Consider the following 12,032-nt stretch of genomic DNA (forward strand, 5'->3'; position numbering starts at 1 on the left):
TGAAACCTGGTTAAGGGAGGGGCAGGACTGGCAGCTCAATGTTGCGGGGTACAGGAGCTTCAGGAGAGACAGGGGTGAGGAAAAAAGAGGAGGGGGAGTTGCATTGTTGGTTAAGGAGGATGTCACGGCTGTGTTCAGAGGTGACATTATGGACGGTTCGTCTAGTGAGGCTACATGGGAGGAGCTAAGGAACGAGAAAGGGATGCTCACCTTGTTGGGAATGTACTACAAACCCCTAAATAGTCAAAGGGAATTAGAAGAGCAAAGGTGCCAGGAGATTGCAGACAGCTGCAGGTCAAATAAGGTTGTTGTAGTAGGGGATTCAACTTTCCCCATATAGACTGGGAAAATCATAGCATAAAGGGTTTAGATGGGGTGCAATTCCTCAAAAGTGTTCTCATCAGTTGTGTTCAGTTCTGGGCACCATGTTATAGGAAAGATATTGTCAAGCTTGAAAGGGTTCAAAGTAGATTTACGAGGATATTGCCAGGACTAGAGGGTGTGAGCTATAGGGAGAGGTTGAGTAGGCTGGGTCTCTATTCCATGGAGCGTAGGAGGATGAGGGGAGATCTTATAGAGGTATACAAAATCATGAGAGGAATAGATTGGGTAGATGCACAGAGTCCTTTACCCAGAGTAGGGGAATCGAGGTTCAAGGTGAGGGGGAAAAGATTTAATAGGAATCCGAGGGGTAACTTTTTCACACAGATGGTGGTGGGTGTATGGAACAAGCTGCCAGAGGAGGTAATTGAGGCTGGAACTATCCCATCGTTTAAGAAACAGTTGGACAGGTACATGGATAGGACAGGTTTGGAGGTTTATGGACCAAGTGCAGGCAAGTGGGACTAGGATAGCTGGGACATTGTTGGCCGGTGTGGGCGAGTTGGGCCGAAGGGCCTGTTTCCACACTGTATCACTCTATGACTCTATGACTATCATTCTCCTTTTCATTGGGACAAGTCAGGGCAGCTACAAATATTCAGATTGGAGCCGATTTATCTGGGTTTGCGTTATCTTGTGCTGCAAGGGAGTGAGAAATGCATAAGCTGTGAGATGTGGATGTCAGAGCTAGTGATGAGGCTTTAGTGGTGAGGCATATGATTGACGGGCCCTCTCCTGAGGTAAAGAGATAATTAAAAGAAAATAATAAATAGGAATAAACAGATTGTTTTCAGGTATGTTGCCAGTAACCAACAGCATACCATGAGAATCAGTGCTGGGCAATCAACTGTTCACAATTTGTTTTAAAAAAAGGCAGAGAGGAATATATCCGAGTTTGCCTTTGACACAAAGTTTGGAGGGACACCTCCACCTATCACAGGGCACCCATACGGCACACATAGTTCAACTGAATGTAATGTCATCCAGAGTGCAATGCATGTAGTAGTCTTCAGGTGGTCAAAGAGATATTGTAAACGAAATTTCCTTTCAACACAGCATAGCCACGACAGCGCTTGTAATAAATGATTGAACTCACTATTAAAACAGTAAATTTCTCCTTTAAGGAAACTTAAAGAATTGTAGATGGAAGTACATTACTGCCTAAAATTGAATAATACACTACAAAGCCATATCTGGCAATAAATAAAGGGGGAATTTATCATCTATCTTATTTTAAAATTCATAAATGTTAAATGTACACTATTCTCTTATTATAGAAATAATGAAACTCTACCTATTATAGATTTATGGAAATTTGAAATATTGCAAGAGTAATATATCAACAAATAGAATATCCTTGTAAAATAATTTCCAGGTGATGTATAACTCAACACATTTTGTAAAAGAGTCAAATAATTGTTCTGTAAACCTTCATTTTGCAGCTGGCTTATATGGATTGAGTGCTGGTTGCCAAGATAAATCTTGACATACTGCACCAATAATCCAAATACATTTGCTGATTGAGATTCCTTGCTTGAATCCCACAGTTCAAAATCATATGTGCTGTTTCAAGTGTGCTGTTTTAATTTTTTACATAAACACGGCACACATGCATTGAATTTTGGTGAATATTTCTCCATCCTTACTCTTATTAAATTTAATTCTAGTCCAGTAGTTGTATAGTGTTCAGGTTACGGGATTAACAATCTGGTCTAACAATTCAGATGTTTAAAAACACGTCTTAGTAATTGTGACCAGGAAATTACAGGATTGTCCTTAAAAACTCATCAATTTGATTTATGTTTTTCAGTGGAGGGTATCTGTTCCTCATGTCTGGCCATACCTTTAGTGACTCAAGACCTGCAGCAATGTGATTGACTCTAAGGTGCTTCTTGAAATGGCCGACAGAGTTGTTTTAAAACCGGAAAGTTAAAACAGAAAAAGGAACTCCATTCGCAATATTTGACATTGATCTCAGCATGAATGCAAAGTCCGACTCACAGATAGTTGAGGAATGGTGTCAAAATTGAGGAAGGATATTCTTGCTATTGAGGGCGTGCAGCATAGGTTTACTAGGTTAATTCCCGGAATGGAGGGACTGTCATATGTTGAAAGACTGGAGCGACTAGGCTTGTATACACTGGAATTTAGAAGGATGAGAGGAGATCTTATCGAAACGTATAAGATTATTAAGGGGTTGGACACGTTAGAGGCAGGAAACATGTTTCCAATGTTGGGGGAGTCCAGAACAAGGGGCCACAGTTTAAGAATAAGGGGTAGGCCATTTAGAACTGAGATTAGGAAAAACTTTTTCAGTCAGAGAGTTGTGAATCTGTGGAATTCTCTGCCTCAGAAGGCAGTGGAGGCCAATTCTCTGAATGCATTCAAGAGAGAGCTAGATAGAGCTCTTAAGGATAGCGGAGTCAGGGGGTATGGGGAGAAGGCAGGAACGGGGTACGTGATTGAGAATGATCAGCCATGATCACATTGAATGGCGGTGCTGGCTCAAAGGGCCGAATGGCCTCCTCCTGCACCTATTGTCTATTGTCTAAAATTGAGAGAGCTTTCGCACATAATATTCAAGCAACATCCTGACATAGTCATACTTATGGAATCAGTATTATAGGATCATAGTTGGCAAACTCCTCCAAGATAATCCCTCAGTCAGCCCTATCCCATTGCAAGGATGAACCCAGCAGACGTGGTAACACCTGTATAGACAGGAGGGCCGAGCCTGGATACCTCAATTATAATTCCAGATCCTCTGAAGTCTCAGTCGCAGGTCGAACATGGGCAGGAAGACTTCTTCACAATTATTTTGTATTGTTCTTCCTTTGGAATCATTGCTCATTAACCTGCAAAGATGGTTTGCAAAAATTACAGCAGGATCTTGATCAGTTGGGCAAGTGGACCGAGGAATGGTTAATGGAGTTTTAATGCAGATCACATTGAATGGCGGTGCTGGCTCAAAGGGCCGAATGGCCTCCTCCTGCACCTATTGTCTATTGTCTAAAATTGAGAGAGCTTTCGCACATAATATTCAAGCAACATCCTGACATAGTCATACTTATGGAATCAGTATTATAGGATCATAGTTGGCAAACTCCTCCAAGATAATCCCTCAGTCAGCCCTATCCCTATTAGCAACACTTATAGGGGTGTATTATAGACCGCCAAATAGGGAACGAGAATTGGAAGAGCAAATATGTAAGGAGATAGCAGATATTAGTAGTAAGCACAGAGTGGTGATTGTGGGTGATTTCAATTTTCCGTATATAGACTGGGAATCACATTCTGTTAAAGGGCTGGATGGTTTGGAGTTTGTAAAATGTGTGCAGGATAGTTTTTTGCAGCAATACGTAGAGGTGCCTACCAGAGAAGGGGCAGTGTTGGACCTCCTGTTAGGAAATGAGATGGGTCAGGTGACGGAGGTATGTGTTGAGGAGCACTTTGGGTCTAGTGATCATAATGCCATTAGTTTCAATATCATTATGGAGAAGGTCAAATCTGGACCAAGGGTTGAGATTTTGGATTGGAGAAAGGCTAATTTTGAGGAGATGAGAAAGGATTTAAAAGGAGTGAAATGGAAATTGTTGTTTTATGAAAAGGATATAATAGAGAAATGGAGGATATTTAAAGGTGACATTTTGAGAGTACAGAGTCTTTATGTCCCTGTTCGGTGGAAAGGAAAGAATAATAATTTGAAAGAGCCGTGGTTTTCCAGGGAAATTGGACACTTGGTTCGGAAAAAGAGGGAGATATACAATAAATATAAGCGGCAGGGAGTAAATGAGGTTTTTGAGGAATATAAAGAATGTAAAAGGAATCTTAAAAAGGAAATTAGAAAAGCGAAAAAAAGATATGAGGCTGCTTTGGCAAGTAATGTAAAAGTAAACCCCAAGGGGTTCTACAGATATGTCAATAGCAAAAGGATAGTGAGGGATAAAATTGGTCCATTAGAGAGTCAGAGTGGACAGCTATGTGCTGAGCCGGAAGAAATGGGGGAGATATTAAACAATTTCTTTTCTTCGGTATTTACCGAGGAGAAGGATATTGAATTATGTGAGGTAAGCGAAACAAGTAGAGTAGTGATGGAAATTAGGAGGATTAAAGAAGAGGAGGTACGGACACTTTTGAAGAATATAAAAGTGGATAAGTCTCCAGGTCCTGATACGATATTCCCTAGGACATTGAGGGAAGTTAGTGCAGAAATAGCAGGGGCTATGACGGAAATATTTCAAACGTCATTAGAAACAGGGATGGTGCCGGAAGATTGGCGCATTGCGCATGTTGTGCCTTTGTTTAAAAAAGGTTCTAAAAGTAAACCTAGCAATTATAGACCTATTAGTTTGACGTCTGTGGTGGGAAAATTAATGGAAAAGATACTTAGGGACAATATATATAATTATTTGGATAATCAAGGCCTGATTAGAAACAGTCAACATGGATTTGTGCCTGGAAGGTCATGTTTGACTAATCTTCTTGAATTTTTTGAAGAGGTTACCAGGGAAATTGATAAGGGCAAGGCTGTGGATGTTGTCTATATGGACTTCAGTAAGGCATTTGACAAGGTTCCACATGGAAGGTTGATTAAGAAGGTTAAATCGTTGGGTATTAATAGTGAGGTTGCAAGATGGATTCAACAATGGCTGAATGGGAGATACCAGAGGGTAATGGTTGACAATTGTATGTCAGGTTGGAGGCCAGTGTCTAGTGGAGTGCCCCAAGGATCTGTGTTGGGTCCACTGTTGTTTGTCATTTACATTAATGATCTGGATGATGGTGTGGCAAATTGGATTAGTAAATATGCAGATGATACTAAGATAGGTGGAGTAGTTGATAGTGAGGTAGATTTTCAAAGTCTACAGAGAGACTTGGGCCTTTTGGAAGGGTGGGCTGAAAGATGGCAGATGGAGTTTAATGCTGATAAGTGTGAGGTGCTGCATTTTGGTAGGACAAATCAAAATAGGACGTACAGGGTAAATGGTAGGGAATTGAGGAATGCAGTGGAACAGAGGGATCTGGGAATAACTGTGCATTGTTCCCTGAAGGTGGAATCTCATGTGGATAGGGTGGTGAAGAAGGCGTTTGGTATGCTTGCCTTTATAAATCAGAGCATTGAGTATAGAAGTTGGGATGTAATGTTGAAATTGTACAGGGCATTGGTGAGGCCGAATCTGGAGTATGGTGTGCAGTTCTGGTCGCCAAATTATAGGAAGGATGTCGACAAAATGGAGAGGGTACAGAGGAGATTTACTAGAATGTTGCCTGGGTTTCAGCACTTAGGCTACAGAGAGAGGTTGAACAGGTTGGGTCTTTATTCTTTGGAGCGTAGAAGGTTGAGGGGGGACTTGATAGAGGTTTTTAAAATTTTGAGAGGGACGGACAGAGTTGACGTGGGTAGGCTTTTCCCTTTGAGAGTGGGGAAGATTCCAACAAGGGGACATAGCTTCAGAATTGAGGGACAAAGGTTTAGGGGTAACATGAGGGGGAACTTCTTTACTCAGAGGGTTGTGGCTGTATGGAATGGGCTTCCGGTGGAAGTGGTGGAGGCTGGCTCGATTTTATTATTTAAGAGTAAATTGGATAGGTATATGGATAGGAGGGGATTGGAGGGTTATGGTCTGAGTGCAGGTAGATGAGACTAGGTCAGGGAGAATGGTCGGCGTGGACTGGTAGGGCCGGACAGGCCTGTTTCCATGCTGTAGTTGTTATATGTTATATGTTATAAGTACAAGGAGTTGCATTTTGGGGAGTCAAACCATGGCAGGACCTATTTCACTGTGATGCCACTTTCAACGAACTATGTACCTGTACTCCTAAATCCCTCATCTCTATTACACCCCCCAGAACTCTGGGGAATGTTGTAGAGCAGAGGGATCTAGGAGTACAGGCACATGGTTGTGTAGGTTCATTGTGAACCTACATCATTGTGTAGGTTCTGCCCATGTTAGTGCTCCCAAAATGCAACACATCACATTTCTCTGTACTAAATTCCCAGCCATTCATCAGCCCACTTGCCCAACCGATCAAGATAATTTTGCAATTTTTGATAATTCTCTTCACTATCTACAATCCCACCCCCTTTTGTGTCATATGCAAGCTTGCTAACCATGTCATGTGTTTTCATCCAAATCATTGTAAAAACCACAAACAACAATGGGTCCAGCAACGAACCCTGAGGCATACCACTAGTCACAGGCCTCCAGTCCGAAAAGCAACCTTTCACCATCACCCTTCGCTTCATTCCTCGAAGCCGATTTTCTATCCATTCAGCTATCTTTCCTTGAATCCCATGGGATCGATCCTTTCAGAGCAGTATACCATGCGGAACCGTGTCGAATGCCTTATTGAAATCCTTGTGTACAACGTTTACAGGTCCGCCTTCATCGACCTTTGTGGTCACATCCTCAAAAAACTCAACCTGATTTGTGAGACATGACTTCCCATGTACAGAACCGTGTTCACAATCCCTAATCAGCCCTTGTCCATCTAAGCGCATGTATATCGTATCCCCCACAATGCTCTCTTGTAACTTTCTGACTACAGATGTTAAGCTCACTGGCCTGTACATCTCAACCATTTCCCTGCACCCCATCTTGAATAGAGGCACAATATTTGCCTCCCTCCAGTTTTCCGACACCTGGTCTGTATTTAATCATGACGCATAAATCTCTGCAAGGGCTCCTGCAATTTCCTCTCTAGCTTCCAACAGCGTAGTCGGATATATCTGATCAGGCCTGAAAGATTTGTCTATCTTCAAATGCCTCAGGACCTTCAGCACTTCTGTGACTGTAATACCGACTGCTCTGACACTTCCAGTGACTACCCCAAGTTCCTCCTGGCTTTCTCCACGATAAAAACAGAAATACTCGTTGGGGACCTTGCCCATCTTCTGTGGCTCCACACAGAGTTGACTGTTCTGATTTTGGAGGGGTCCCACACTTTCAGTGGTTAACCTTTCTCCCTCTATGTGCTTATATAAACTCTCTTGGGATTATCCTTAATGCTATCTGCCAGACCTATTTTTGCCCTTCTGATTTCCTTTTTCAGCGTACTTCTTAGTTCCCAAAACTCCTCCAGGGAAACACTTGATCCCAGCTGCCTTTACCTGTCCCATGCCTCCTCCTTACTCTTGACCAAAGCCTCAACTTCCCTCGTCATCCAAGTTTCCTTACCTTTGCCTGCCTTGCCCTTCACTCTATCAGGGACATGCCCTGAATTCTTGTCAGCACACTTTTAAAAACATCTCACTTCCCTGATGCTCCTTTTCCATCAAACAACATACTCCAATCAACTTGAGCGAGTTCCTGTCTCATACCCTCAAAGTTGGCCTTGCCCCGATTTAGCATTGTCCATGACAGAATTTTTGGTTGCACTGCTGTGGCCATTCAAGTGGTAAACAGGAAGTCCCACATATGGACTACCCTAATGGTCTTCTCATAACTCGTGTGGCTGAGGCCTATGCCTCTTTTTTTTAAACCAATCTTAATGATCAGAAACATTTAGAAAATGTGAGATTCAGAATGAAAAAGGAGAAAATATTGCTAACAATATTTTTAAAATTCATTTAAAACCACACTCAACTTTTGTAAATTAATTCAAACAGTAATACTATTTAAAATATAATTAAAAATGCACTACCCAGTTCCCATTTTAGTAAAGATCAACAGCTTTAATGTGTTGGAAGCAACTGCAGATGCTGGTTTACACCGTAGACACAAAATGGCTGAAGAAGGATCTGGACCCGGAACGTCACCCATTCTTTCTCTCCAGAGATGCTGCCTGCCCCACTGAGTTACTCCAGCATTTTGTGTCTATCTTATCTCTTATGTGTTCCTGGACTGAGAGTGGGAGATGCACTTGTATCTATCTCTCACTATGTTGCCAAATTCTGTGCTGCCGTGTGCAGGCAAGGATGAGTGTAATACGCTGACATACACACCTAAAGGTGGTTGATACTTCTGTATGGAGCTGCCAGTGAGCAGTCATCAACATCAACATTACAAATTGGTGATAAGGGTGGTATCTCATCCAATTTATCATTTGGGATTGTTGAAGGACATTGATGGCTCTCATTTGGTAAGTTACAGATGACAGCGGTTATGGGGAGAAGGCAGAAGAATGGGGTTAGGAGGGAGAGATAGGTCAGCCATGATTGAATGGTGGAGTAGGCTTGATGGGCCGAATGGCCTAATTCTACTCCTATTCCTTATGACCTGCAGTCATTCTCATTGAAACAGACCTGTTGGTTTCACTGCTGTGGCCATTTCAAGTGGTCTGAAAACTACGTGGTGACGAGTGCGACTGCACACATCACTGATCGGTGAATGTGAAGCATGGGCTGTCCACATTATCCAGCCAATGCTCTTAATGTACAGTATATATTTACATGAAAAGAGATAGTTTATTTGGAAGGATAACCGAACCAAAGCACTTAACCGATTCGCATGCAGAAACTTCATGTTTGTGCAAACACCCATTTGTGTTCATATTTGTGTTATTATTAATTTATTACAGCGCCTCTAATGATTCTGTTGTCACAGGGTATCATAACATGTTCACACATAAATACACAGTGAACATATTGTCAATGCATATCGATGTCCACTGGTCTTTGCAGAATTATATAGACATGTTATGGTGTATTGAAATTCGTCTTTCTATGCTTTCTATGCTTTAAATAAAATCTAAAAGAGCATTTGATACTGATTATTGTTTAAATTACCATTACATTTCAGATAATTGTTTGGATGTTTGGAAAATTTAAGCATTTTATTATATTATCATAAGTGATAATTATTCTGTTCAATGGAGTGATAATTGCATAAGTGAAAAAATGAACTCAATACACATGCAAGTTGTTATTGCACAGTTAATAGCAACAGTGTGTACTCTCTGGATTTCATAGAAAGCCTGTCTGCTTTAGTTCCACAGATTATTTTATCTCATATGTAATTTTTAATCAAAGGCAGTAATTTCTGGTATTCTTTCACACCTGGGAAAGATTATGATAACTTGTTCCTGATTTAACCAAAGTCTTTATGTGGAGAAACCTTTCAAAGAGTGCCCGATAAATATTATGCATAAAAAATTATTTCTAACATAAATTACAAGGCATGATTAACAAGTTTGCAGATGGCACTAAAGTGGGTGGTATTGTAGAGAGCGAAGATGGTTATCAAAAATGATCTTGATGGGCTGGGTAGGTGGGCTGAGGAATAGTTAATGGTGTTTAATGCAGACAGATCCAGTGGCCCCTGGTTCCGAACTCCCCCAGCATCGGGAACATGTTTCCTGCATCTGGCGTGTCCAATCCCTTAATAATTTTTTCTGTTTCTATAAGATCCCCTCTCATCCTTCTAAGAAGCCCAGCCGTTCCATTCTTTCATCATGTGAGTGGTTTCCCTACCACTCACATGAGGCTCACCAGCCTATTGCTCCCTAAATTCTCTCTACTTCCCTTCTTAAACAAAGGACAAACATTAGCCACACTCCAGTCTTCCGGGACCTCATCTGTGGCTGAAAAAGAAACAAAGATCCTTATCATGGCCCCTGAAATCTCCTCTCTTGCCTCCCTCAATTACCCGGGAAAGATCCCTTCAGGCTCTGGGGACCGATCTACATTTATGCTCTTCAAGAGTCTCAACACCACCTTCTTCTCGATCTCAAACTGCAATCTCCTATTTGTATTCTCACACTGATCTCGCTGTCCTCCAAGTCTTTCACGGTGAATACAGATGCAATGTATTAATTTAGCACCTCACCTACATCCTCCGACTCCAAGCATTGATACCCTCTTTTAACATTGAGTGGTCCTACCTTCTCCCTGGTCATTCTCTTGTATTTAATATATGTAAAAAAAGTCTAGGGATTTTCCTTAATCTGATTTGTTAATGACATATCATGGCCCCTTTTATCCCTTCTAATCGCCCGCGTGAGTTCTTTCCCACTCGTTTTATATTCCTCATAAGCCAAATCTGATACGCTTCCTTAAACCTGACACGTGCTCCCTTTCTTCTTGACCAAGTTTACGATTTCCATGGTCCCCTTACCTTGCCGTGCTGAAACATGCTGATCCTGCACTTTGATCAGCTGGCCTTTAAACAACTCCCACATGTTAGCTGTGGACTCACTCTGTAAATAAACACTCTGTGATTCAAACTCTGTGGCCATTGCCGAGTTTTATTATAATTCTCATTTATTTATGTCAATTGCTTAATAATATTGAATTAAATTATACAAGATGACAATTGTCACTAATTTTAATAATTTGCTTTTAGTCACTGTGCTCTGAAATTAAACAACGTCGGCGTGGCATAATTTCTGTCCTGCACTTATGCCAACGTCTCCTCGATGACACAGAATTTAGCTGTTTGGAAGCTGATCGTCAGTCAATGCAACTTGTTATTGTGAACCTGGAGAGAAGGTGGGAAGCCATAATAATGCAAACTGTCCAGTGGCAGAATAGACTGCAAAAACAACTAGGAAAAGAAAAGGTAAGATTTCTATACATGATGCCTCTAACATGGAATATCATAAAATGTAGAAATGTATTTTAAGTCTATTTGACTGAAACAAAATGTTTCAGTTGCTCAAATACTCATCTATTCTTCCTTATATTTCCTTATATCTCTTTTACTTTACCAAATCCAGAAGCAACCAAAATATTTCACATTTCTGTTCAGATGCTTGATAATTCCTGAATGTAATTGTGTCACTATTAGCAGCTGTGACTTCTGGTCCCCAAGCCATCATTCTACAGTTCTGACCCCCCCCCCCACAACCCCCCCCCCCCGTGACCCCCCTCACGACCCCCCCGTGAACCCCCCCGTGACCCCCCCCTCCCCCACGACCCACCCTCCCCTCCACCATTATCTCTCTGGTTCACTGCCTTTAGGACTCTTATCTGAAATCTCTTCTAAATCCATCACATGGTGACTTGACCTGTGCTCCTCTTATTGTGGATTTTTAATCATCCCCAAATATAATCATTCCATCACTGTTTTCATCACTATTCCATCACTATGTTTTCCATCAACAAAATCTAAAGATGTGGAATTACTCCTTTATAACTCTCAGTCTCTCCTTCCACAGCTGAGATACTCCTTAATCCCTACTTCATTGCCCTAACCTACGATCACCTGGCTTAATATCACCTCATGTTTGTTCAACAATTTTTTTTTAGAAAATGTTCTTGTGAAATGTCTTGGGTTATTTTGCCGCATTAAAGATGATAGATAAAATATATTTTTTTAAATTTTGTTGTACACAAAGCAGAAAAATTGTAACTCATCTGTTTTGAGTATACAGAAGGTATACATTTTATTTGGAAAACCAAGCTAGTCTCCACACACAGTGCTAATGTCATATTTATTTCACCGTGTACAACTGAAGTGATGTATCATCTTCCCAATAACTGCCGCAGTCATATAATTTATCATATGGATAAAGAAGTTGAAGAGTGTTTAATTGTCATATGTACAAAAACGGAACAATGAAATACTTACTTGCAGCAGCATAACATATCTGTAAACACAATATTCAATAGATAACATAATTTTTATAAGTTCAATAAATAAAAAAACACTATTAGTGCAAAACAAACCAAAAGCCCAAAGTCCCCAATGCAACCAAGACAGATGCTAGTT

At 41.0% G+C, this 12,032-nt stretch overlaps 1 protein-coding gene across 2 annotated transcripts in view; it reads left to right on the forward strand.

Moving 5' to 3' along the window:
* akap6 (A kinase (PRKA) anchor protein 6) overlaps nucleotides 1-12,032 on the forward strand; it is a 291,928-nt gene that overhangs the window by 256,237 nt on the left and 23,659 nt on the right. For both annotated transcript variants that reach the window (XM_078406526.1, XM_078406527.1), the window contains one exon: nucleotides 10,665-10,880. In XM_078406526.1, the coding sequence (XP_078262652.1) occupies nucleotides 10,665-10,880 (216 nt within the window). The remainder of the gene's footprint in view (nucleotides 1-10,664; nucleotides 10,881-12,032) is intronic.

The sequence above is a fragment of the Rhinoraja longicauda genome, chromosome 10, assembly GCF_053455715.1.
Source record: "Rhinoraja longicauda isolate Sanriku21f chromosome 10, sRhiLon1.1, whole genome shotgun sequence".
Classification (NCBI taxonomy): domain Eukaryota; kingdom Metazoa; phylum Chordata; class Chondrichthyes; order Rajiformes; family Arhynchobatidae; genus Rhinoraja; species Rhinoraja longicauda.